Raw genomic sequence first — 27,136 nt, 5'->3', positions numbered from 1 at the left:
GGACATCTTTGGGGGCCACTGTGCCTACTACGTCTCCCTGGAGGTCTTGGTGCCCAACCCCACTAAGCACAGGTGGGGACACCGACACCCTGAGAGTCATCTTCAGGCCGCTACCTGACTTGCCCCAAGTCTCCCAGGCAGCAGGGTCCAAACCCCAGATCTAATTCCAGCACTTTGCCCTCAACCACCAGAGACGCAGTCTAGCACCACCACCACCACCTGCTGCTGCCTGGTGCTTTTATCAGTTCTACAAGGGGCCTTCCCGCCTGTTTTCCCAGTTAATCCGTTCAGTCACCCTAACGGGTGTTCAGAAGGGGGACTACCGGCTCCATTCGATCCTTGGGAAGCTCAGTCCCAAATCTGCGGCACTTGGGCAGGCAGGAGACCCCAGATCTTTCCTTTTAGTCCATCCGGGGGCCACAGCCCTGGAACATAGAGTTATCCACTTATCCCCCCCAAATAGCACGGTAAGCCTGGCGGCAGGCTCCCGAAAAAACGTGGGGACAAAGTGAGGGGAGGAACTGATTGCAGCCCTGGGTTTCCTGGTGTGGAAAGCCCACTTCTGCAACTCTGGGTTCAGAGCCGCCCCCCGAAGAGCTAACCCCAGGGCCTCTGCAGAGAAAACACACGACCCGAGCCGAGGCTGCACACGTGCGCGCGAGCCCAGGCACCGGCCGAGAGCGCCGCGCGCCCCTCGGGGTTCCCACAGGGGCCGCGGCCGTAAAGGGCTTCGGGGCTGTCGCGAAAGGGGCTGCAAAGAAACAGAGCGCTGCTGCACGGCTGGGAGGCCCTGTCGGATGTGGCTTCGGCTCTGTTAAGGCGAGAAGTTTTGGAAAGTTTTATTAAAAAGTACACAAAACTCCCGCGCCCGTTGCTCGTCACGGAGGCGCTCCCGCCGAGCTCGGCCCCGCGCCCGGGGCTCGCGGTCGGCCGGACGCGGACGCGCGGCGGGGACCCTAGCAGCCCTGAGGTCGCCGCCGGAGCCCCCGCGAGCCCCGCGCGCGCCGCCGCCGCCGCCCTCGAGGGCGAGCACGTGCGCGCGCACCCGCGGGCCGGCCGGAAGCTGCTGGAGGTCACGAGCCTGCGGACGGGCTCCAGAGCGAGCGGCGCGCGTGTGCGGAGCTCCACGCGCAGGCGGACGACGGCGGCGGGCGCGTGTCGGGCGGTGGGGGAAGGGCGTCGTTAGACACGGGGTCGCGCTCTTTGGTTGGTGACGAGGGGAAAAGTGATTTGGTTTTCTTAAAAATGAAACTTACAGGTTAGTAGTAGAAAAATAAGTGGCGTAGAGCTGCCAACTGGTTAGGGGATTGAACCAAAGAAAACCCGAGGCTATGAAGCAGCATACGGGGGAGCAGAGCAGAATTTTAAAGTGTGAGACAGAAGGCCATTATTGACTGTTTCTAAATTTGCCAGCAGTTTGGAGCGTTTCACTTGACCCCTTCTGCAAGAGGTGGCATTCTGCATGCACAATCGCACTTTTGACCGCGGGACAATGGATTCTCACAGGTGTCGAAGATAAAGCTGGACACTACCTGAAGCTGTAAGGATGGATTTTATTGAGTAATAACTATTGCGATCGGGGAGAGAATCCAGCGTGAACTGAACTCAACTCCCCCACCACAAAGGGCAGCAGACTTTAAAGGCTTGGGTGTGCTGGAAAGGCACTGAAGGGTTAAAAGGGGCGTGGTCCAGGTGACCAGGCCATCGGGTTTTGCTTATTGGAGCGTATCCAGAGAAGCAAACATCTGTCCTTATGACAGGGGCACAGGTGCGAGTTGGACCAGGCACCCACCCAAGTGAGACCCTATCCTCCTGCACAGACCAGGAGTGAGAGGCCAAAAAGATGGTCCTTGAGGAGACAGTTTTGGGTAGTAGAAGATTTACATTTCAGAGGGCAGAGAGAGGATTTAGACATGCAAGCTCTCTAAAGTAGCTGCCCAAACAGGGGTCTCAGGTGCTTCTCTGCCTATCACTAGGTTTTGGTTGGAACAAACAGTAAATTTTCCCAGCAACTTGGAGCTTTACCCCTGCCAGCACTTTAGTGGGAGGTCGGGGGGCAGTGGGGGCTGGGGTTGTTCTGGGGACCCAGCCTTAAGATGCTGGAAGCCATACTAGAGTTTGGTCAGGCCTCTGAGCGCCAGGATTTGGACAGAGTGGGTATGGGCCAGAGTCCTATAATTCTCATGGGTAGCATCTTGAAAATAAATTTCTCCTAATTGTCCAGTAGGTTCACCATCAGACTCTCGGTGACTGGTCAGCTGACACCCTGGAAAAGCTGAAACCTGAGAGCCTCTTGTTTTCACCTTTTTGTTTCTCTGTATACGTTCTTTCTACATACACCACTAAATCTGCAGTGTACTCTGTGTGGTGACCACTGTAGGGATACAGGTTGCCAAATGTATTCCGTTCTGGAAGGAGCTTTTACTTGGGAAAGTCTCTCAAGGCAGTTTGAGCCTACCCTATAAATTGATGAGGTGGTCATATTTTTTATTCTTGGAATTTCTCAGTGTTTTTAAATTTGGCTGTTCCTGTGCATTTTACTGTCTCCCATGTGACCTAATCAGTGCTGGAAACTCTGGGCCAAGCACGACACTGTCAGTTGTCCAAGAGTAGAGTTGCTGAAGGAGTCCCACCTGCTTCGTTGGAAGATGCTACTGGAAGAGGACTGGGAAATGGTTCTGTCTGCAGCTGGAACTTGTCATTTCTCTGGGAGACAAACAAGGCTTCCCTCTGCAGTTAAATCACATTATTTGGCACACATAATGTGGACTCTTGGGAGAGTTTGGACAACCTGGTGAGATCTGATTTGACTTGAAAGCTGGAACGTGGTTGTGTTCTTATATTTCATTTGTGGTTTGGTTTAAGGGTCAGCATTACTGACTGCTCTCCCCAGTGCATTTGCGGCTCTCTGAGGCCCGGAAGGAGAGGAATCTGCCCTGATGGTCTCGGGAAAGAACTGCAGACCTGAAGTGAACAGGGACGGCACCATGTCATGGTTCGTCAGTTGTCTGGTTACACTCATTTGAATAGCACACCTACAGGGATTCGAGGTTAAAACACCACATGAAGGGGTGTCTCAGTGGCTCAGCCAGTTAAGTGTCTGCCTTCAGCTCAGGTCATGAACTCAGGGTCCTGGGATCGAGCCCAGCATCAGGCTCCCTGCTCAGCGGGGAGCCTGCTTCTCCCTCTGCCCCTCCCCCTGTTCATTCTCTCTCTTTCTTGCTTTCTCAAATAAATAAAGAAAATCTTTAAAACACACACACACACCCCACATGGAATAAGCATTTGCTTAAGACCTAAAACCCATAGGTAAGTTTGTCCAAACAAACCCAAGCCCTTTAACTTTGCCAGGAAACATAATAAAACTGTTTCTGAGGGTTATAGTTTCTGCCCCATTTTCATCGTCACCAAATGCAGCAAACTGCTTGGGGCTCCTTAGGCACTCAGTAAGCCTGCAACCTGGAAGGCAAGCCATCCCTCAGCAGGCACTGCAGTGGGATTGGAGAGACGAATTAAACACGCACAATTCCTACAGCAGGAAAGGTTCTCACAGAATCTGCTGGTCTGGGCTCTGGCCTGGAAGTACCTGCGGTCAAAATCCTCACGTACTGTGCTCCAGACCCTGAAGTAGGGATGTTAAGAGGAGACCTGGCAGAGAAGACATGTAACAAAATCCTAGAAATACAGCATGCCAAGTGTCATGCCCGCTATCCTGAAATGAAACAGAATAGTGTCCCTGCTCTGACGAAGCTGAATTTTAGCGTGGGAATGCTTCAGAAAGGACACATAAGGGGCGCCTGGGTGGCTCAGTCAGTTAAGTGTCTGCCTTCGGCTCAGGTCATGATCCCAGTGTCATGGGATCCAAGTCCTGCATCAGGCTCCCTGCTGAGTGGGGAGCCTGCTTCTCCCTCTACCCTCCCCCCCCCCGCTCATGATCTCTCTCTCACTCTCTGACAAGTAGAAAGGACACATAAATATGTCACAAGGCGATATGTTTTGTGAGTAAAAAAAATACACGGTGCAGTAGGCATGTGAGGTGCATGATGATGGTGGACGGTGGGGACTGAACTGAATCTCAGGTCCACAGCTAAGTGACTATGACCTTTTGCAAGTCTCTTCAGGTCTCGGCACATCTATAAAACATATTCTGATAGTACCTGCCGCATAAGCTATCGTGTGTGTTATGTGACTTAAGTGTGTAAAGAAAGCACTCACAACATAGAACAAATATAGAATAATAACTGTGCCTGATGTAGTAATTCCCATGTATTAGCTGTTACTGCAAATGGAGTGTGAAAAAAAGGGACTGACCCATGAATTTAAAGTTTTCAGCCTTGAGACCACAACTATAAATGCCACGTCGTTAGGAAGCATTGAGGAGCGTGTCCGCTGTGCGGGGGTGCAGACATCTGGAAGGCTGCGTCTTGAATTGAGCTCTTGGAAGAGGATGAGACTCTCCCAAAGCAGAGGAGAGAGGAAAAGGTGTTCTAGGGATAGGGGACAGCATGAGAAAAGGTCAGGGATTCAGAACTGGTATGGTAGGTTTCTGCCTTGGGGACAAGTCTGGTGGGTTGGCTCATAAACCATGAACCACAGAGACTTGTCATTTGTAGTGGCTACTTCTGTCTGTCCCATTCCCCAGAATTTTTGTTTTAAGCTCCTTTGTCCCTAAAATTGTTTGATGAAAAAGTTACATGAGCATAGAAATGAGGATCCATGGGAGGGTCTTGAGCAGGAAAATAGTATGTTTACTGTGTAGCTTTGGGGGTAGCAACTTTCCGTGGCTATCTTCTAGTAGACCAGGGATCAGCAAACTTTCTGTTAAAGGCCAGGTGATATATGTCTTAGGGTTTTAGGCCCTATGGTCTCTGTCCTAACTACTCAGTTTTGCTATTGTAGCTCAAAACAACCATAGAGAATTCCTAAACAAGTAGGCCTGGCTGTGTTTTCAGTAAAACTATTTAGAATGATGGGAGATGGGCTGGACTGGGCCATGGGGTGGGTGTCAGTCTAAGTTATGAAAAGACCACAGATTCCACCTTGGACATGGTCTCTTTCTCTTATCCTGGGGGAAGTTAGCGCCATGTTGTGAGGCCCATATTGTGAGGGAGTGAGGCCAGGCAACAACCATGAGTCATCTTAGAAGCAGATACCCCCCTCCCTCCTCCCGTGGGCCAGGTAAGATTGAAGCAGCCCAGCCAACAGCTTGACTACAACCTCATGAGAGCTCTCAACAGGATCCACAGGAGCTATAACATGACAAATGTTTGTTGTTTTAAGCTTCTAAGTATTGTGCAAATTTGTTATGCAGCAAGAGATCACTAGGAAAGGTTTGATAGTCCTCTAGGGCTCTCCTGCAGTTGGGTGGAAGACCAAGCTTCATACCTCTTCATGGATCACTCACTGAACACAGGTGCCCCAGGAGGAGCATTGTGACGTTGAACGAGGCAGCATCTTATGCTGGGGCAGCGTCCAAACATGAGCGTCAGCACAGGCTATCTCCAGGAAACTCTCACAGCAGCTGGGATCATAAGTTCTCCATTCCTGAAGGGGGATCTGAGCCACGAGTCCCACACCTCCCAAATTCACCGGGCTCTAGACTGCCCTGGTCAAGCTCACCAAGGTTTGCAGACGCCTCCAGTGCAAAGGCTAGCTTGAATGTTCGCATTCCCTGAGTTACGGGCTGTTTCTTTTATTTTGAGGTCTCTAAGGATTCCACACTTTTTTTCCAGCTCAGCAGTGCATTTATTTTAAAAATTTATTTAGGGGGCGGGTGCCTGGGTGGCTCAGCTGGTTGGGCTTCCAATTCTTGATTTCGGCTCAGGTCATGATCCTGGGATCATGGGATATTCCCCGCATCGGGCTCCTCTGGAGCCTGCTTAGGATTCTCTCTCTCCCTCTCTCTCTGCACCTCCAACCTGCCCATCAAAAAATAAAAATGATTTGGGGGCACCTGAGTGGCTCAGTCAGTTGAGTGTCCGACTCTTGGTTTCAGCTCAGGTCATGATCTCAGGGTCAGGAGATGGAGCCCCACATCGAGCTCCGCACTGGGCGTGGAGTTGGCTTGAAATTCTCCCTCTCTCTGCCCCTCCCTCTAGTTCTCTCTCTCCAAAATAAGTAAAATCTTTTTTTTAAATAATAAAATAATTTATTTAGTATTATAATTTTTTTTCGGGGGGAGAGTGTTTTAGGAAACCTAGTCAGTGAGTCCCATTAAAATGTAAACTTCGTGGCCATGGGAACCCTGGTTTGTTTTGTTCACTGCTTTATCTCCAGAGATTAGAATATTTGTTGAGTTAATAACCTGTTTTACTGCCCAGAGAGGAAATAAGCAAACTTTTTGAAACAGGCCCTAAAAGGTCTGAGGTCCTGTGATTTATTATAAGCCCACATCCCGTTCATAGAAAAAGGATACTCTTGGCTCTTTCACGGCCCCTTTCCATCCCTTGGGCCCCAGGAATCCATCAAAACTGGCGAGGGAGGTGAATAGAACAGACCAGAAGAGCGGTGAATGTCTTGCCCATAACCTCCTTCCAGTGGGTGAGATGGACGACAAGCGAGGACATCTACGCCACGTTGTCAGGTTGCGCTGGCTGTTCTGATGAGAAGTCGAGCGGGGTCAGAGGTTGAGCTGCTTTAGGTCAGGGAAGGGGCAGAAGTGGATTTGAGGGTCACGGGGAGGCCGAGCCGGGAAAGGGTGCTGTCGGACTGCCTGCGGGCGGCAGGGAAAGGGATCCATCAGCTGGTTCTTCTTGCCGGGTGGTGGCACAGGTTCCTGAGAAGGGGAGATGCATGTAGGATAGCTGCTTCGTGCCCTTGACCCACCAAAGCTTCCACGGCCATCCGCCCCTGCGTGCTCCCACCCCTGCGCTGTCTGACCACCTCCTGCCTCCACTGGAGTTTTCTGCAGTCACACTGGCCTTGTGTTGCCTGTTGAGGGCTTTAGTCCTTGCCCATGGGGCTCCAACGCAGCCGAGAGGTGTGACCAAGTCCAGGCTGAAGGCGGTAAGAAGTGGAAACAGTGCATACGTATAACTCCTGAAAAACGGGGGTGGACAGGTACAGGTTCAAGGGAGGGTCTTCCCTGTTTAAGCTGGGTGACATGAAGGTGTGCCCTGTGCTGGGGGGCCCACATACAGGGAGGTGGTGCTCCCTGGGCTCACTGCTCCAACACCTCCTTCCATCCTTCACGGAACCGAGGGTCTTTGTGGCCTCTGGTAACCGATCAGTAGCATGGGATGCCCCAAGAATTCTCCTGAGGTTTCTCAAGCCGATGAGCAGAAAGGTGCAGCACCGCCATCCCACTGCTGTCCTTTCCCTGGGGAGCCCAAATCCCACCCCCCAGCTCCCCTCCTCGCCTTCCCTCCCCAACCAGAGTCCTGAGCTCCTGTGCCAGGCCACCTCCAGACTGGCTGAGGGCTGCCTGCTGTGGCCTGCCTTAGGACGCAGTGCCCCCTAACCCCCACACTTGGCTCTACCACCCTCTAGGCTCCCTGTGTCTTTTTGCCAGCCCTTCGTGGGGCACCCCCTTCCCTTCTTCTGGATTCACCCAACTTTTCTGTGAGATGCATGATGGAATGATACAGGTTTATGCACCACTGTTCTTATGATCCCCTTCCCCAGGACTTCCTGGGACGATGACCTGAAGCACAGATGAGAACAGACTCCCAGCTCTGCAGTTGCATCGGCCATTTGCCATTTTCCTGCTTTCTGCTCCAGCAGCAGCTTCGGTGAGCCTTGTGCAGGGCCTGTTCCCCCATCCCCGGTGCCTTACTCACAGTTCAGAATTCCCAGGCCTGACAGCTGCTGTTCAGTTTCTCCTGTGGGTTAACCAGGGGGTGGGTAAATGTGGTCCATCTCCAGAGTGACAGCCCTGCTGTCTGTTGACCACTCAGAGGCCCTGGGTTGCTGGCACATCTTGTCTTCACCGAGTCTGTTCCAGGTGGACATATGAACATGAAGAGGAAAAGGGAGCCTCAATAAGGCTTGTAGAATGGAGGTGCTGTTACTCCAGATTTGCTTTTTAAAAAAAAAAAATAGATTTTACCGGGGCGCCTGGGTGGCTCAGTTGGTTGGGCAACTGCCTTCAGCTCGGGTCGTGATCCTGGAGTCCCTGGATCGAGTCCCGCATTGGGCTCCCTGCTCGGCGGGGAGTCTGCTTCTCCCTCTGACCCTAACCCCTCTCATGTGCTCTCTCTCATTCTCTCTCTCTCTCAAATAAATGAATAAAATCTTTAAAAAAAATAGATTTTACCTATTTAGAGTGAGCAGGGAGAGGGGCAGAGGGAGAGGGAGAGAGAATCTCAAGCAGACTCCCCACTGAGCGTGGAACCCAACACGGGGCTCGATCTCAGGACCCTGAAATCATGACGTAAGCTGAAATTAAGAATCGGACACTTAATCGACTGTGCCCCTCCAGGTGCCCCCCCTTTTTTAATTATCCAGATTTGCTTGAAAAGAACTCATGGGTGTTTAAAAGACCCCCTCTGAGAGGGCAGGTGGTCCGCACAGAGGGGCTTATGTCCCAAGGCTATGGAAAGAACTGGCTTCCCCAGTTACACTGTGCTTCATGCCTACATCGCTCTGTTCGAGGTCACACACCACGATGTATGACTTTTGAGTTACATCGGTGGCAGGTCACCAGCAAGTCAGGCAGAGAGAAACCAAGGCCTAATTGCCTGGGGTTCTTCAGGTTCAGCTTTCGTTGTCAGAGATTTTTTTTTTAAGACTTTATTTATTTATTGGACACAGAGAGAGAGAGAGAGAGAGAGCATAAGCAGGGGGAGCGGCAGTGGGAGAGGGAGAAGCAGGCTTCCCGCGGAGCAGGGAGTCCGATGTGGGACTCGATCCCAGGACCCTGAGATCATGACCTGAGCCAAAGGCAGACGCTTAACTGACTGAGCCACCCAGGCACCCCTTGTTGTCAGAGATTTTGTCAGAATTTTGACTCCTATGACCTCCACATGTGGTGTTACTTCCACAAACACGTTACGTTACAAGGCAAAAGGGACCTTGCAGATGTAATTCTCCAGGTGGGTCCAGTGTAATCCAATGGCCCCTTCAAAGCAGAGAGCTGGAGCTTGAGAGGAAATCCGAGAAATCCAAAGCAGAAAAAAGATGCTATGCACGTTGCTGGCTTAAGATGGAGGCAGCCACGTGTCCAGGAAACAGGATCCCAGTCCTGCAGACCCAGCAACGGGAGTCTGCCAACAACCTGAAGGAGCTTGAGAATGGTGTCTTCCCCAGGGCCTCTAGAAAGGAAGGTAGCCCAGCTGACATGAGCAGAGACTCTAGCCATGCTGGACTTCTGACTTTAAAAGTGTGAGATAGGGGCGCCTGGGTGGCTCAGTCGTTAAGCGTCTGCCTTCGGCTTGGATCATGATCCCAGGGTCCTGGGATCGAGCCCCACATCAGGCTCCCCGCTTGGCGGGAAGCCTGCTTCTCCCTCTCCCTCTGCCCCTGCTTGTGTGCCCTCTCTTGCTGTCACTTTCTCTCTGTCAAATAAATAAAAATTAAAAAATAATAATAAAAATAAATAAATAAATAAATAAAAGTGTGAGATAATAAGTGGGTGTTTTGTTTTTTTTTTCCCAAGCTGCCCAGTAGGTGATCTGCCACACGGCCACAGAAGATGATGTCAGCTTGGCGGCAGAAGGTATGTCAGCCTTCACCAAACAGCAGCTTCTGGCACTCTGCTCTGGTGATCTCTTGCCCCATAATGGATCACTCTAAAACTGAACAGGTCAGGAATTCAGAGGACTCAGCTCAGCATTTGGGGCTCGGGGTCTGGTGGAATTGCGGTCAGGGGGGTGGCTGGGGCTGATGTCATCTCGAATGCTCCTTCACTTCACATGCCTGGTGCCTGTGCTCAGAAAACTGGAAAGCTGAGGCCCCTTGGGCATCTCCTTGGCTCTCTCCCAGTGGTCCGTCCACGGTGTGGCTCTGGGTAGTTGGATTTTTTGAGACCTTGGGGCTCCAAAGCTGCATGTCCCAGGAGTCACATAGCATCACCTGGGCCATCCCCTCTTAGGTGGCCACAAAGGCCCACCCAGATTCCAGGAGAGGGGACACAGATTCCTCCTCTTGATAGGGAAGCGGCAAGGTTCTGGAAGAGCTCATGGGACTAGAAATACTGTGGTGGCCATCTTCAGAGAAAACAGTCCCTCCTCGGGCCACAACAGTTCACATCGCCCCCAGCCCTGGGAAAACCCACACTCAGGCTCTTCCTCCCTGAAGAACCCCAAGTCTTACCGCATTGTGTCAGGAGGCCAGCGTCTTGTCATCTAGATCAGATGCAAGGATGGAAGAGGCTCCCCGGGGACAGTTCCTCAGTGCTGCTTCTCCACACGAAGACCTGCACACTAGTGAGATGCTTTATCCGCCCCATACACCCACCATGCCCTGGTGGGACCAGCATCGTCCAGCTGCCACAGACACAACCCAAAAGAGGGGAACAGGAAGCATATAGCAATCACCGGCGTGTAGCAGTTTCTGAGATGCAGCTGGGCTCTGTTTCCAGTTCCTCCATCAGGGCTCAGTCTTACTGCCTGGGAACAATTCTCTGTGAATCTGGCTCCACCCTCTGGGCTCTCAGTCCCAATCTCTGAATTATCTTTCCTTTTTTTGGAAGATGTAGCTCGGGATTGCGGCTGAGACGTTTTTTCTGACGGCTTCTTGCTTGCAGAAATTTGGGGTTCCAAGATTCCCTTTTTATTTTGTATAGTCTCTGCCTCCCTTAACTCAAACTGATATGATTTCTTCTGAAACACTGCTTCTTATTTACTCATAATTGATTAATATACCCATGAAAGCCACACCCACAAAACTCATTGAGATAAGCCCTTCTCCACCTCAGGCTTCCAGTGATATCTGCAGGGACAGTACCTTCAGATTCTTAGAGATCCTGCTGTTTGCAAGAGAAGATCTATGAGGCATGCCTTTGAGATCCTCAGCAGGCTTTTTGTGTGTTTGAAAGGCTCTATGAGGCAACACCATAAATCTTCCTGAGGTTTTAACAGAGCATTTCTAGTCATGCCTTTGGGTCTCATCTTTAAACCATGTTTTCCTGACAGCAACGTGGATTTGTTCTCTGTCCAGAGCCCTTCCTTTATGTTAGCCCTGTCTGCCATCCAGAGAGGCTGGGAACGAGACGTACAGCAAACCCAGCAAGTCCTGGCTCTTTTATATTCAACACTTGTTTCTTCCTCTTACATCCTACTACGAACAACTAGAAGAATCTAGCAACCTTCAACACTGCCTTCACATCTCCTTAGCTTGACTATCCAATTCATTAGGTACACGTTCTCTTTTCCACTTTCCTGCAGGTTTCCAGGTTCTCTGCTGCTGTGTAACAAAGATCCCCTTTCCTCCAGAATCCCCGATGTGGTGTGATGTGGTCTGCAGCTGGCCATAGCAATGTGATCTTGATTGTAAAACGTACAACTTTGGGGAACATCATTTTTGCATATGGCAGTGATATTAAAAGTGGCTGTAGTTGGGGCACCTGGATGGCTCAATCGTCAAGTGTCTGCCTTCGGCTCAGGTCATGATCCCAGCGTCCTGGGATCAAGCCCGCATCGGGCTCACTGCTCGGCAGGAAGCCTGCTTCTCTCTCTCCCACTCCCTCTGCTTGTGTTCCCTCTCTCGCTGTGTCTCTCTCTGACAAATTAATTAATTAATTAATTAATTAATAAAAGTGGCTGTAGTGATGGCTGATTTATATTTTCTAAAATTTGTGTCTGGTGCTGTGACATCCAGAAAAATAGGACATAGGTTCAGGGTGAAAATGGGATATGGAAGAAGCTTTGGAGGTGCAAAGGGAATGAATACCACTTACTGAAGAAGATACTCCAGGCCCAAGTTTCTAAAGTTTTTTTGGTTTTGGTTTTGGTTTTTAAGTAGGCCCCATGCCCAGTGTGGGGCATGAACTCACGACCCCGAGATCACAGCAGAGCCAGCCAGGCACCCCAGGCCCAAGTTTCCAAAGACAAAAAACCAGGGGCGCCTGGGTGGCTCAGTCGATTAAAAGCGTCTTCTTTTGTCTCAGGTCATGATCTCAGGGTCCTGGGATGGAGACCCTGGGCGGACTCTCTGCTCAGTGGGAGTCTGCTTCTCCCTCTCTCCCTGCCCCTCCCCACACTCATGCTCGCTTTCGCTCTCTCTCTCTCTCTCTCTCTCTCTCTCTCTCTCTCTCAAATAAAGAGAGAAAGCAAGCACAGGCAGGGGGAGCAGCAGAGGGAGAGGGAGAAGCAGAATCCCTGCTGAGCAAGGAGCCTGATGCGGGCCTCGATCCCAGCTGGAATCATGACCTGAGCCAAAAGCAGACACTTAACTGACTGAGCCACCCAAGCGCCCCATAAATAAATAAAATGTTTTTAAAAAAATAAAGTAAAGGGCGTCTGCGTGGCTCAGTCGTTAAGTGGCTGCCTTCGGCTCAGGTCATGATCCCAGAGTCCTGGGATCGAGTCCCACATCGGGCTCCCTGCTCAGCGGGAAGCCTGCTTCTCCCTCTCCCACTCCCCCTGCTTGTGTTCCTGCTCTCACTGTCTGTCTCTGTCAAATAAATAAATAAAATCTTTTAAAAAATAAAAAAATAAAGTAAAAAACCCAGATCATGTAGGCATCTGGGTGAGATTCCGCCAACTGAGACTGAGTAGGGTTAAAAGTATGGAGGAGTTTGGTGTCTTGATTTATCTGGGTCCCTAATCTCACCTAGACAGGCCTCACAACAAGTGGGTCAATTAGCTTTTGCTGCATAAGCCACCCTAAGTGCCAGTAACAACAACAAGCATTGCTCAAGGGTCTGTGGTTTGGCTGGGACTTGGATGATCCAGACTGGCTCACTAATATGTCTGTGGACCGGCTGATCTAAGTTGGGCCTGTCTAGGACAGCGTGGTCCAGTGTTTCTCTCCTCTTCCTCCTGAGACGAGTAAGACGAGCCAGCATGTTCTTCTCATAGCAAGGCAGAGACAAGCATAAGGAGGGCCCCAGTGTGTTAGCATGCTTCGAGCACATGCTTGTGTTACATCTGCTAACTTTGCATTGACCGAAGCAAGACACAGGGCAAAGGACGTGGATGCAGGAAGGGGTGGAGAACTGGGATCATTTATATAATCTACCACAGTGTGTCCCCATTGTCCCCAATTACTCATGTAAAATTTCCTCATCCTCATCTAAGGATCCCCCAAATTTCCTCTAGTCATGGCATTTGGCTAGAAGTCCGGGATCTTGTGATCCACATCAGGTTTAAATATGGTTTTTCATGGCCCAGAGACCTATGAACTTTTTAAAAGACAAGTTCTTGGGGCACCTGGGTGGCTCAGTCGTTAAGCGTCTGCCTTCGGCTCAGGTCATGGTCCCAGGGTCCTGGGATCAAGCCCTGCATCGGGCTCCCTGCTCCGCGGGAAGCCTGCTTCTCCCTCTCCCACTCCCCTTGCTTGTGTTCCTGCTCTCGCTGTGTCTCTCTGTCAAATAAATAAATAAAATCTTTAAAAAAATTAAAAAAAAGACAAGTTCTTGCCCTCTACCTTAGTTCAGACTACTGTCACAAATACCATAGACTGGGTAGCTAAAGGCAACGAACTATTTCTCACAGTTCTGGAGGCTGGAAATCCAAGATCAAGGTACTGGCAGATTTGGCATCTAGGGAGAGCCCTCCTCCTGGCTTGTGGACAGCTGCCCTCCCCCTGTATCCTCACATGGTGGAGAGAGAATGAGCCAGCTAGTTCTCTGTGTCTCTTCTTCGAATGGCACTAATCCTATCGTGGGGGCTCCACCCTCATGACCTAATTACCTCCCAAAGGTCCCAAATCCACATACCATTTAATTGGGGATTAGGGTTTCAACATATGAATTTGGGGGGAACACAAACATGTAGTCCATAACACCCGCACAGAGCCAACACACGGGTGACGTGACAGGGTAGCGCCCATTTGTAAGGGAGGACAAATGGCAGCAGTAACTGAATTACAGCAATGCTGCCATGCTGTGAGGCAAATATTGTCTGGTCTCTCTACTTGAAGAATAAGGAATATTCCTTGATTAGGCCTTAGTCCTGCAACCTAAAAATGGTTCACTAGGGCGGGTGTTGGCACACTTTTTCTGAAAAGGGCCAGAGAATCAACTTTTTTAGGCTTTGTGGGCCACATACGGTCTCTGTCACATATTTCTCTTCTTTCTCCTCTTCCTGTTTTTTTTTTAACAACTCTTTAAATATGTGAAAAACATTCTTAGTTCAAGGGCTGTAGTTTGCTGACCCTGCCTTTATCCAATGTTCTCCACAACACTTGTGTGTGCTCTCCATGTTCTTCCTTTTCCATCACACTCTGGCCACTTCTGAAGAGGGCATTGAAAAATATGTCGGTTTTGGCCACTGAGCCTGCTTTCTGCTAGTAGAAATTTGGGAGTCTAGAAGCCTTTATACATTTTGGATAGTCTCAGTCTTTCTTCATCCAGGGTGACAGCATTTTTGCTAATATGACCGCCTCAAAACTTTAGTGGGTTCCTATGTATTTTATTCTGTTCCACTCATGTACCAAAAGCCAGGCAATTCTTATGTTTAGCTCTCTAGACTTAATTACTGCTACTTTTGTCTTATCTGGCTGCTGTGAGATCATGCCCTTAGGATTCCTAGGAGCCTGTGCTAGGCATGATTTTAGCATGGCTCTCCATGAGATTTGCTTCTGGTATTACTCCTGTGACTATGTTACATTATATTGCAAAAGGGAGATTTTCCAGGCACACCTAGTCTAATCATAAGAAACCCTTAAGTAGTTTTCTCTAGCAAGGAGCAGATGGTGATGTCAGAGATTAAACGATAAGAAGGACTAGACATGATGTTGCTGCCTTTGAAGATGGAGGGGCCACTTGCACGATAGAGTACCGTAAAGGAGCTCTGACCTCTGGCCAACCCACAAGTAGGGTCTCCCCGATATTACCTGCTAGAGATACACAGAATGAAAAAGCCTAGAAATTTACCCCATCCATCCCAGTGACGATACAGTAGGCTCATTCAAAAATATGTTGACAGCAGCTACACTTGCAGTAAGCACAGCTAATGTATGGAGTCGTCAAATCACTAGTTGTACACCTGAAACTAATGTAACATTATCAACTATCCTTCAATTAAAAAAAAAAGCAGTTAAAAAAAAAATGTTGGGAAATAATGTTAAAGCAGCATTTATTGAGCTCTTGCTGTGTGCCAAGGCGGGTGAGGACGGTGGGGAAATAACCAAGAACCTGCCCGCAGAGCCTGTTGTCTTAGGAAGGGCTAACAGGGCCGGATGGAGAATGAATTCCTCTACAATTACTGCCCAAGGGCACACCTGGCGCCTGGCGGGGCTGAGGCACCAATGCGGGCCCAGACCTCCACCGCCGGTACAGCGAGGCGCAGACTTGGAACCAAAACGCACGGCAGAAGGAAGAAGTCGGGGCGGACGCCGGGCGGGGCGGCAAGGAGACCAGGGCGGTCAGCATCAGCAGCGGCCCACCGCCCGGGAGCGCAGAGCGAGCGGCTGTTAGGGCAGCCTCCATGGCGCGCCCCGAAACCCCGACGCCGAGTTCGCCACCTCGATTCTCGCTGCACTGAAGGATGCCGGCAGTGCCGAGCCGAGTCGGTTACTTAGGACTTAGAACGTTAAGAAGCTAGAGCACTGGGCAGCAAGCGCCGCCCCGGGAGCAGGATGCGCGGCAACCGAGCGCAGGGACGACGACGTCCACACGCCGGGAGCGCCAGCACGTACAGACGGCGGCCGGGCGCGGCGCCGGGGCTGCGCGGCCGCAAAGGAGTTCCGGCGTGTCGTAAAAGGGCCGCACGTGAGCACAGCTCCGGCAGACGGCTGGGGCTCCATTTTGGACGCCGTCTCTGCTGCGAAGAGCTGGGAGAACCTGTTGCTCGTCACGGCGAGCTCGCTGTCAGCCGGCCGGCCTCTCGGGGGCGGTGAGCGGGCCGCAGGGGCGGGGGCGGCGCGATGCGGCCCGCGGACGCGGACGAGCGGCAAGGGCCCGAGCAGCCTTGCGGCCGCCCCCCGAACCCCGCGCGCGCCGCCGCCCGCCGGGACGTCGCCGCCCTCGAGCGCGAGCACGTGCGCGCGCACCTGCGGGCCCGCCGGAAGCTGCTGGAGGTCGCGAGCCTGCTGGACGAGCTTCAGAGCGAGGTGGACTCGTCAGCCGAGGGCGTCCTGGGTCCCGGCCGCCGCGCGGGCGGCGAGGCGGAGGAGCGGGTGCTGAAGCTGTGCGAGAAGGCGGAGAGGAAGGCCGCCGAGGCGGCGCTGATGGGGCGGAGGATCGTGGAGCTCCACCGGCAGATAGAGAGCTGCGGGTGCTCCTGAAGGACGCGGGGGCGGGTACGTGCCGGGCGGCGGGGGCTGTCGGGGGCCGGCGCGCTGGACGGGGTCTGTGTGGCCCTGCCGCGGAGGGCCCCGCCGGGCGGTGGGAGAAGGGCTGGTCAGACACAGGCTGGCGCTCTTACGTTGGGAATTAGAAGCGAGTGCTTGGGTCCGTTGTTGTGAAGGGTAAAGACCGCTGCTGGGAACGTGTTTGCAGAAGGCGGACCAGCCTCCTCGGGTGAGAGCCGAGGCCCTGGCGCCAAGAGACGAGGGGGCCGGTGAGAGAAGCGTGAGACGGAAGTGCAGGACAGGAACTTTACGTGCTGTGATGGCATCGGAGCGTTGCCCACGTCCTGACAGCAAGCGGTAGCATTTTGCACGGGTGGTTGGGTTGGTTTGACTCCAGGATGTGAGAGTCTTAGGATGTAAATTGTGATGATTGATTTCCCCACTTGTACTCCAGCTTCTCCGTGGATGGATTCTGTTCGGCTGGTAAAGAGGACTTGCTGGAGAGGCTGAACCCAAGAGTCTTTCCTTTTCTCTCCCGTATTTTCCCTAGATTTCCACCATGTTAAATACCAAATCTCCAGTATCATCCTGGGGAGAGGATTTCAGTATTACGTATGCGGATATGACTATGATTATTACGTGCATCGAGTTTCGAGAAGACAGCTTTTAGATAAATACTGTTACCTAAAGGAATAGGGCCTAGATTGTAAGCTGCTGTGTTGTCATATTCGTTACTGTCACTTTATCGTGTTTTTAAAGTTCCGAAGTATACTCTTGTGCTCTGCTGTGTTTTTTTTATGCTTCCTGGAATTTGGGGACGCATGAAAGAGGCTTGCGGTCAGAGTTCTGCAAGACAGAAGACACTGCGTGGCTGCAGCTGCTGAAGCAAGAGCCCAGACCAGTCAAGGATGTGGATGCTGCTGCTTTGGATGAGATTGAGAAGCCCCTGGGGGGCTGTTGGGCATGGAGAAGGGTGGCGTCCGCATTTTGGAATTTTGCAGTCTCAGATCAGAGGAGGAGAGCTGTGTTCTTTTCATTTTCTTTGTTTGCTTGTTTCTTTTTTTTTTTTTTTTTTTTCAGAAATGTAATTTTTCTGTGGCATGTTAACTGGTGCACATCATGTAACCTGTCTGGTGAGTAACCTAGAATAGGGGATGAATTCTAGGTACTATGTGTATTGGCTGACTTTGGGGTAAACTTTTTGATGTAATCATGCATTTCAGGAGCTTCTTTGCCACAACTGCACGTGACACTGCATGGCCTGGAGGGTTTGGGGAGAAGAGCGTGGATCTGACTGTGGCAGGCCCCAAAATGATAGCAGGAAGCATCTTCCAGGCTGGGATGATATCCAGCCTAGGTCCTCAGAGCAGACCTCACAGAGGTTGAGAGCAGAGCTCTAGCTTCCTTTGGTAAAGTTCACTTGCCTGGAAAAACAAATGCTGAAAGCCAGTTTTTAGAACCTTTGTGCAAATAACCAAAGCCATTGACTTGGTCAGGAAAAGGTGAGATAAATAAATTCTTTTCAGAATGAAAGTTTCTTTTTGATTGTCGTTATTGTCAAATGAATGTCCAGTGCTTCTCATCTGGGAATGTGCTCAAAGGCCTGTAGGCCGAAGGGAGGTTCGATCTGTAGGGATTGTAACAGGAGAGAGGAGAAGGCAGAGCAGGAAGGAGCCCCAGGAAAGCATTTCGTCTGGCCTCTGCCTTCAGGGCAGCTCATTCAGTCACTTAACATTCACTGTGACCGTGGGACCCTCCAGAGTGTGCTGGACGCTAGGAATTTCCAGGAGAGATGATCTAGTAAGTTAAGACAGCTCTGTAAACGGGCTCCCTGCTCGGTGGGAAGCCTGCTTCTCTCCCACTCCCCCTGCTTGTGTTCCCTCTCCCGCTGTGTCTCTCTCTGTCAAATAAACAAAATCTTTAAAAGAAAAAAACGCTCTGTAAACATATAATCACAGTACAGCGCCCCCAGTGATGGTCTTTGGTTTGCCAGGTAAGTTGGGTGCCCACAGATGCTCGGGGTGCATCAGTGAACAAAGTGCTTATACACTTGGATCTGACATTTGTAAGCTTAGAACAGTGCCTCATTGTGCTAAGGCAGGAAAAAAATTCTATCAGGTAGTAAGTTCCGTAGAAAACGGGGTATGGGGTAGGGAGGGGTTGCTGTTTTATATAGGGCGGTCAGGTGACATACCTGGTAAGTGACATTTGAGCAAAGACGTGTGGAATACACACAAGGATGCGTAGGGAAAGGGTGTTCTATATTTTAGGTAGGTGGAACAGGCAGGGCAAAGGGCTGAGGAGCAGCAAGAGACCCAAGTGGTTTGGGAGAAAATGGTAGATGGTGAGGTCAGAAGGAGCAGTCGCTCTGACTGCAAGGGACACGGAAACGGTTTGAAGGTTTAAGCAGAGGCGTGGCGGGATCTGACCAGGTATGAGGAGACTGACTGGGTTGGTTAAGAATTGAAGTTGGGGCGGAGCAAGGACGAGGGTGCGGAGGCAGCGCACAAGCGGCCGGGGGTGCTTGGGGCAGAGTGGCCCCTGCAGGCGCTGGATGGTGTGCGCACTGCGTTCCGAAGGTGTTGCTACGGGACTGTGCGGGTGTGTAAGGGTCCAGCCTTGGTCCCAAGGCTCGTGGCCTGAGCACTTGTTGAGACTAGCCATGTCATTTGTCAAACGGGGCAGTTTCGGAAGTGAAAGGTGGCCCTGGTAGTGATGTGGTTTGTGGTCCCAGGCCTGCTGCAGGCAGTCAAGGAGATGTAGGTATCCTGTGTTTTTATTGTGGGAGCACTAGAGAGGGAGTCCACCGAGCACTGGGGAGTGTGAGAAAGCTTATTAGACCGAGTGACTCTCGGTCTGGGCCCAGAAGCGTGAGCTCAGCCACCCGAACAACATCCCGGGTGCAGGGAATGGGCATCCCGGAACTAAGCCTGGGAGTCTCTCAGTAGGTCAGAATGGGACATGATAGGGTTTGTGGGTGTTTGCAAGGAACGGGGCGGTAGGAGGCCTGGTGGTAGAGGTCTGCATATGACCTGGAAGAGTTTAAACTTGACCCTGTGTGTACCTGCTTCTGCACCGGGGGTATTTGTGCTCCGGGCTGCGCCTGGGTTTGCTGTTGAGTACTTTGTACCAGGCCATCTATTGTAATACTCTGAGTAGTCAGCGTTTTTGAATGTGTGACAAAGATATTTTTTTAATTTTTTAAAATGACCTACCACTCGCTAAAAAAGTCACAGTCGGGGCTGCTTCTGGCTCTGTACCGAGCCCCTAAAGCAGCGCTGTTCAAACTTAAAGTGCATCTGAACTCCTGGGGTCTTACCAAAATGCAGGGTCTGATCCTATAGTTACGGACCTGACATTGTGATTTCTAACAAGCTCCCCCGCGACGCCTATGCTGCTGGTCAAGGTACCACGTTTCAAGTAGGGTAAGGGGGGTTCGCTGGAAACATCTGAGAAGCGGAGTGATGGGGAGCCACGGAAAGGTTTGAGCAGATTGACACGCTTTGTGGTTTAGGAAACCTGCGGGTGTCTGTGAAGGATGGACGAGGCAGGGCTGTGAGTGAGGTTAGAGACCCCGCCGCTGGGACTGTACAGAAGGGAACTGGGAACCTGGCCCACCTCCCTGCCTCCGCTTCCTCTGGCTGCTCGTGGTGTTTGTCACTGTGGGAATTGCAGCAGCCCATGTCCTGTCCCACCAGCCCCTTTGTCAGAAGGGCGCCTGGAGGTTGTGCCGTGGCTTCACCAACGAATGATGCCGGGAGTGCTGTGAGTGCAGTCCGGCTGGGCCGGGGTTGCCAGGGCTGAGGACTGCACAAACCTCCCAGGAGCCCCAGCCTCCGAGGGCCCTGTCCTGGCTGTCCCCTCAGGCCAGACTGTGGGTGACTGCAGCAGTGTCAAATGGAGAGGGGCAGGGGTGGAAAGGGGGGGAATTCTTGGGGAGTCCGCATCTTTGAGTGTGATGGCTTTATTAAGGCAAATGTGCTTTTATTTCCATTTTAAAATCCACTTCCTTTTCTAACCAGTGGTGGTTGGTATCATTACCTTTGCTTGCATCGAACTCATGAGGAATAAAGTGAGTCTCTAGGATGCGAATGCGATGGAACAGGTCCAATCCTAAAATCACTCAAGGGACCAAAAGTGCAAACAGTGTGCCTGGATCCCGTTCTTGCTGTCAGCCCACGGCCAAGTTCCTACAGCTCCCGTCCAGGGGCAGCGCGTTGGACGTGCAGAATGAGAAAACAAAAGTCTGTATTAGAAGAATCTACTTGGGGTTTGGCCCTTCACATCATTATCTAATTTTCCCAAATTTGAGAGGTCACTTTATCATCCTCATTGTTCCGGTTGAGGACACGGTGGCTGCAATGCCCCCAGGAACTCGCGTGGGAGAAGGAACTGGCTCCATGACTCTGGCCAAGTGACTGTGCCTGGGCCACCAGATGATGACGGTTTTGCACTCTTGTCTTCGAGCTTCCTTGGGGCTTGACATTCCAGTTGTCTTCAATTCACGTCAAGTAACCACTCAGCCCTTAGACAGTTTCAGCGCCCAAGGCAGAGCTGTGAAGGCAGGTGCAGCAGACCTTTCCCTAGGCTCTGGGAATTTAAGGGGAGCTCCGGCTCCCCGGGGACTTCCACGAGGGTCCTGTATTTAGACTGAGTCTGCTTAGACAGCAGAGGGTCGCTGGGTTCCAGACAGGCCCTGAGAACTCTCCCCAGCTGGGAAAAGGTACTGAACAGATGAAATCCATCCTTGGTCTTCTTCCCCATGGTCATCTGGCGACACCCACGATGCAATTCTTGGGCAGTCAGAGGTGTCCTGAACGGGGGTCGGGGTGTCCGGTCTGGTCACTTACTCGGTATCCTGTGAGTCCCACATGCTCACCCACACTCCGTAGCCCCACAGGCTGAGGTGCACGGTTCGCAGCACGTACACACCGCCGCGACTCAGAGGGACGGATGAGGAGTTCCTTTAATGTGCTCCCTTAAAACATCCCTGCCCAGCGGAGCAGTCTCCTTATCCTTGTCGCCTGGGGCGAGCCTTGTAGAGCGCCCTCTGCTGGCGGACTGTCAGGGTTTCCCTGGAGTCGGCCGGTGCTTCGGGCGCTTTGGGTGCTTTGATGCTCTGTGACTCAGTGCCTACAGTTCAGCAACGTCTGCTCCCTGTTGGCGCTTTTATCACCGTAGAGCCGGGCTCTGTCAGTAACCGTCCTGTGTGCTGCTGTCGACCCAGCTGGTTCGGGGTTAGTTTGCCTTGGGATTATTTACCGTTTTATTTTCAATCTTGCTGTGTCCTCACATTTTTTTAAGTATGTTCTTTGTAAACCACATGCACTTTGATTTTGTTTGGTTTGGATTTCTTTTTTTTTTAAAGATTTTATTTATTCGAGACACAGAGATAGCATGAGCAGGGGGAGAGGCAGAGGGAGAAGGAGAAGCAGGCTCCCCGCTGAGCCAGGAGCCCAATGTGGGGCTCGATCCCAGGACTCTGGGATCATGACCTGAGCCGAAGGCAGATGCTTAACCATTTGAGCCACCCAGGCGCCCCTGGTGTGGATTTTTTTAATCCAGGTCAACAATCTTCGTCTTTTGGCTTGAGAATCGCACCCTCATACGTTTATTGTAATTGCTAATGTATTGAGATTTATTTTTACCATCTTATTTTGACCTCTTCCACTTTTCCCATTTCCTTTCTTGCCTTATTATGGAGTAAGAGTTTTTTAATTTACTCTCCCCCCGCTCCGCCCCCTGATTTACTGGTTTAAAACTCATATACTTGGGGCGCCTGGGTGGCTCAGTGGGCTAAGCATCTGCCTTCAGCTCAGGTCATGGTCTCAGGGTCCTGAGATCGAGCCCCGCATCAGGCTCTCCGCTCAGCAGTGAGTCTGCTGCTCCCTCTGCCTCTCCTGTGTTCTCTCTCTCAAAAAATAAGTAAATAAAATCTTTAAAAAAAATAAAACTCATGTACTCTCTTTCTATTCCTTTAATTATCATCTTCAAAATCTGTACATGCCTAAATAGCTTACCAAAATTTAATTTATTGGCATCTCTATCCTCCTAAAATACACAAGGATCTGAAAACTTCTGAAATGCTAGTTTTTTTAACCTGACATGTTAGAAATAAGTATTGTTCTATTTAATAATCCATTTTTATATTTACCCACATACTTAACCAATTTCTTTGCTCCCCATTCTTGCCTGTGGTCCTTCCCTCAAACCCAGCCCAGTCTGACCTGGGCCTCAGCTCCCCCACCCCATGCCAGAGGACGTGGCCCAGAACTTGACACTCAGCTCTGCGGGGCTGGGAAGTGCAGGGTGGGAGACAGACGGCCTGGAAATGCGGGGCTTGCGGACTTCAGGGAGTTCACAGCCTCTCCTCTACGTCTTAGCTCCTTTTCCTCTGTGTTCTCAAACCAGCACTCCCCTGTGGTCACCCAGGACCCAGCTGGGGGCGGGGGTGACTCCCACAGGTTAGGATGCCCAATCCCACAGCCGGCTGGCGGGGCTGCCAGGACCCGGCCAACTGAGCCTGAGAGATGGAAACCACAGGTGTTCACAAGGCTCCTGCTCTAGCTTGAAATTTTCTGTGAGTTTCTCCATCTCAATAGAAACACTTTTTAAGGGGCGCCTGGGTTAAGCGTCTGCCTTCAGCTCAAGTCATGATCCCAGGGTCCTGGGATGGAGCCCTGCATCGGGCTCCCTGCTCAGCGGGAAGCCTGCTTCTCCCTCTCCCTCTGCTTGTGTTCCCTCTCTCTCTGTGTCTCTCTGTGTCAAATAAAATCTTTTAAAAAAAAAGAAAGAAAGAAATACTCTTTAAATCCTGGTGGTTCTAGTACGCATGGCACCCCAAGGATGATGGGCACCTTGGCTGAGAACCTGGGATTCAGGAGCTCCGGGTCTAATCTGAACCCCTCATTTTACAGGTGAGGAACGTAGTTCTAAGAGGAGAAGGGACTCACCAGAGTCACTGAGCGGCTCAGCGGCCTGGCAGGGCCATGGCCAGGTAGGCCCCAGGTGCCCTGCCCCGAGGCGAGTCCCCTGCCCCAGGCGGCCCCGCGCCCACGGGCAGGAGCCAGGTTCCTGCCACCCCCTCGCACACTTCCCAGGCCCCCCGGTGCTCCTGCTTACAACAGATCATGCTAGCGTCAGGAGGATCCCGGGAGAGCCATTGAAGGACATTAACACGTTAAAAGTCAGCCAGGTCTGGGTTTGAACACATGGAAACGTGTCCCGAGTCCCCTCTGCCCCGGCCAGCCTGGACTTTGGTTCTGAGCAGACTGTCACGGGTTTTCCCTTACCCATCACCTGCAAGTCTTGACTCGCCGAAGAAAACAGCCAAGTTTCCTAAGGTGTGGCTCTGGAGGAGGCCGGAGGGAGCCCCCCCGCGCCCCGGTTGGAGGCTGCAGGGCTCCAGGCCCTCGGAGATGGCAAGGACGGTGGGCTTTTTTCTCTCCATCAAGGCCCTCTGGCGGCGCTTCGCACACGCCGGAGCTGGAGTCAAGCCGCCGCCTGCCCGGAAACAGCAGGGATTTCGGGCCGTCTCCAGGAGGTGGGCGGGCGGCAGGGAACAGTCTCCCTCTGAGGCCCCAGGAAGGGGCAGCCCTGCTCGCACCTCGATTTCGGACTCGCGCATCTGCGAGAGCAGCAGCGTCTGTTGCTTGTGGCCGTGGGTCACAGCGGCCCCGGGAAGCGAACACAGCCGGCTGGGAGTGCTCCGGGTCACGAGCACCAGGAACCCGCTGCGGCCCCGTCGGCATGGTGCCAGCCAGCCCCTGCAGCCCTGGAGTCGCTTCCAGGCTCCCGAAGAAGGCAAGCAGGGGTGGCAGGTGGAGTTCGCTTCCTGGACTGGAGACAGGGCTTTGCAGGCGGCTGCCCCGGGGCCCAGGGCTGACCGCCGCCCCCCCCCGGGAGCCACGCCCCGAGGCTGAGACCGGGCCCCGCCCCCACGGCTGCCCCCACGGTGTCAGGACCCCCGACACCGCCTGTTCCCGAGAAACTCATTTCCTCAGCTCTCCCCACCTCCTCCCTCAGCAAATATTTGTCCCATACGTTCCCGAGGATAAAACTGGTTTGATCCCAGAGCTGTTCGTACAGTGAGAGTGGAGAGGAGCCTGGGCTTGCTCACCCATGTCCTCGCCCTGAGCCTCAGTTTCCCCTTCTGCAAAGCTTGGATCAGATGGTGAGCCCCCCCCCCCTTCCTTCTCATTTCTGCACCCTGTTGAGGCCTCCGCCAGTCCCCAGATGTGCTTTGGGCTGCAGGACCCCTGAGCTTGCGTGCCCGGAGGGCTCCTTACTCTGCAGCCTCCTCCCTGGCCTCCCGGTCTCCAGCCTCACCCTCCTCCTCACCCTCCTCCTCTGAATCTCCTACCAGCTGCTCAGTTAGCCTAAACGGTAAACCCGACCAAGTCTCTCCGCAGCTGAGAACCCTCCAGACCAGTGGCCTCCAGCTGGCTGCTCGGCAGGGTCAGCTGGGAAGCCTGGGGCCAGCACAGCCCGATGAAACGGCAGCTCTGGGGGCGTGGGGCCCTGCCAGCCGGCGTTTGAAGTCCCTCAGGAGCTCTGCCGCGCCCCCAGTGAGGCCAGCCTGCAGGGCCTTTCCTGCTCTGTGTCCTGCCCCCTCCCCCAGCCACACTCCCCGACTTCCCATCTCCCCAGAGCAGCGGTTCCTTGTACTTCCTCTGTGCCTTGCTGCGCTCCCCTTCCCTCCCTCCTCCCTCCTCCCTCCTCCCTGCTCCCTGCTCCCTGGCCCGGGGCCTCCTTGCCCCTGTGCTCTCCTGCCTCTCCCCCGCGGGCCCCTGTCTGGCCACGCACTCCGGAGGTCAGGGTCTGCCTCCCGCACGGGTCCCCGGGCACTCGGAAGAACCCGCTGCACCAACATGGTTTGGGGCCTGTGCCTGGCGGGTCTGGGCTGACCTGGGGCCTTCGGTCGTGTTTGCGGAGCACAGACGTCCTTCTCAGAGTGACCCAGACTCCAGAGTCTAGGAACTGGTCCCACCCGCAGGCCACGCCTTGCCTGCCCCACCCCACACGGGCCTTTCCGGAAAGCTCCCCGACCCACGACCCACGGAGACATTTCCTGGCTGCCCATCCCCCTCAGAAGTGGGGCCACATCCTGGGCTGGGCCGGGCAGCCTTTTTGTCTCCTGGGCAGGGCCCCCGGGGGGGATGGTTCCCTGGGCCCCTTGGTGTTTCGGTGGTTCCTCTTTGCCCTGCGTCGTGTAGGAAGGTCGTCATTCCATTTGTTCTTCGGGCCTCTGGTGCTGGGCGTGGGAGGGCCCAGCCTGTGGGTGCGCGCTGTGCCTGGCGGCTGGTGGCCCGGTACCCCACCCGCACTGTCAGCCGATTGGGGGGAGCAGATTAGGGGGGAGTGTAAAGTGGGCATGGGGGGGCATGTGTTCTGACGCAGGAGCGCTTTTCTGTCCCAGCTCAGGCCGCTCAGAAGAGCCAGGCTCATCCCTTCCCAGCAAGCTGGGGGCCGGCCGCGGAGGGTCTGCGTCCTTGCTGATATTCCGTTACCCCCCGCCCCGAATCCCCATGCTGTGAAGGAGGCCCTGTGGCACCAGTGATCTTGGAGCACCCGGGCCTGGAGGGTGGGAAGAAAAATCACCCCGACCTGGTCGGGGACAGAAAGGGGTTTCTGCATGATGCAACTCACAATCTCCTTTTGGGACGAAACTAACTTTCCAGATAAATGCAGTGTTAAAAAACAAAACCTAACCCAGTACATTTAAAGCCCTAATTGGCTTTGTTAAGCGATTCGGGAACCGGACAGCACCCCAGGTAGCAAGCAGAGGGGAGCTCCCAGGAGTTGTACAAAATGGAAGGTTTTTCTAGGAAAGAGAGTGCGGCAAGATGTTATTCGCAAAAGAAAAGTATCTTCTAGGCGAGCACACTAGGCCTTGGGAGGAGGAGGAGCAGGGGTCTTATGCAGGTTAGCCTGGCTTCCTCTGGGGGACGGGCTGTGGCCGGTTCCTTTATTGGGCTGATCGGATCACTCCTGACTGACGGGTTAGGACTGCATTTCTGGGGGGGCGGTTGGAACTGTAGCTAGGTTAGGTATGAAAGCCCAGTTTGGGGACTCGGCCTAAGTGACACCAATTTGGGCCTGCGATTTTGATGTAGGAAATGTTAGGGTTCGAAGCTGACGGCCAATAAAGAATTCTTGACACACGTTCGGTGCAAAACGGTTTTATTAAAGCAGGAGGATAGGACCCACACGCAGAAATAGCCGCAGCAGGGTTGTGAGGAATGGCCCATTATTTACTTTCAGGTTGGGAAGGGGTTAGAGAGAGCATAAGTCTCTAAGGAATTTTGGAAGCAAGGTTTCCAGAACCTTGAGGGGGCTAGCTATTGTTGGGAAAAGGTCACTTATTACTGTCTAATAAAACCTGAGTCATGAGACCCTTCAGATGTATATCGTGGGTCATCCCCTTGGGGGATGATTGCCAACATGTATCTTGGGGGGCAGAGTTAAAAGAAGTTTCCAAAGGAATTTTTATACGTTACAGTAGACTCACAGGATCCTGGGGCTCCCGCTAGGATTGCCTTTTGCCCTAGCAAAGCATTAACATCGAAGCAGCTGAGCTCCTAGAGGAATGTCACTCTGCCTGTTTTAAGGACTTGTCAGTGGGCTGTACCTAGTTTTTCTTTGTAACGGTGGGTTTCTGTTAAATGTTTAAGAGTTAAGAACTGGTCTGGGAAATTAGTTGCCTACCCCCATGTTACCTACCTCAAGGTCTTAGTGACCTTTATAACCAGGCATTCTCTTCTACCTGTGTCCACTCGACCAGTGATCATCTAACCACTTT

The 27,136-nt window shown here is 52.6% G+C and overlaps 1 protein-coding gene and 2 long non-coding RNA genes across 6 annotated transcripts; 2 read left to right on the top strand and 1 right to left on the bottom strand.

Moving 5' to 3' along the window:
* Positions 1–1,092: 1,092 nt before the first annotated feature.
* On the top strand, positions 1,093–11,409 carry LOC118533020 (uncharacterized). Of its 2 annotated transcripts, XR_013446266.1 has the most exons (4): positions 1,093–1,540; positions 2,225–2,995; positions 9,596–9,655; positions 11,325–11,409. It is a non-coding gene; the product is annotated as an uncharacterized LOC118533020 (long non-coding RNA). The 2 variants fall into 2 exon arrangements; XR_013446265.1 differs by lacking the exons at positions 9,596–9,655; positions 11,325–11,409 and having other exon boundaries at positions 2,225–3,258.
* A 4,560-nt stretch (positions 11,410–15,969) lies between these two features.
* On the top strand, positions 15,970–17,868 carry MRFAP1L2 (Morf4 family associated protein 1 like 2). Of its 3 annotated transcripts, XR_013446263.1 has the most exons (3): positions 15,970–16,344; positions 16,790–17,468; positions 17,559–17,868. XR_013446263.1 is itself a non-coding variant. In XM_036088001.2 (2 exons), the coding sequence occupies exon 1, from the start codon at positions 15,970–15,972 to the stop codon at positions 16,327–16,329; it is 360 nt and encodes a 119-aa protein (XP_035943894.1). In that variant the 3' UTR covers positions 16,330–16,344; positions 17,164–17,868. The 3 variants fall into 3 exon arrangements, 2 of the variants coding, with proteins under 2 accessions (XP_035943894.1, XP_077924485.1); XM_036088001.2 differs by having other exon boundaries at positions 17,164–17,868; XM_078068359.1 differs by having other exon boundaries at positions 16,790–17,868.
* LOC118533011 (uncharacterized) lies at positions 17,363–25,314 on the bottom strand. Its single transcript, XR_013446264.1, has 2 exons — positions 25,243–25,314; positions 17,363–24,174 (listed from the first exon to the last, which is right to left on the bottom strand). It is a non-coding gene; the product is annotated as an uncharacterized LOC118533011 (long non-coding RNA).
* Between the last annotated feature and the right edge of the window lie 1,822 nt (positions 25,315–27,136).

The sequence above is a fragment of the Halichoerus grypus genome, chromosome 3 (assembly GCF_964656455.1).
Source record: "Halichoerus grypus chromosome 3, mHalGry1.hap1.1, whole genome shotgun sequence".
Taxonomy (NCBI): Eukaryota; Metazoa; Chordata; class Mammalia; order Carnivora; family Phocidae; genus Halichoerus; species Halichoerus grypus.
Note: the sequence above shows the minus strand (reverse complement) of the source record. Positions and strands in the feature narration are given on the sequence as shown.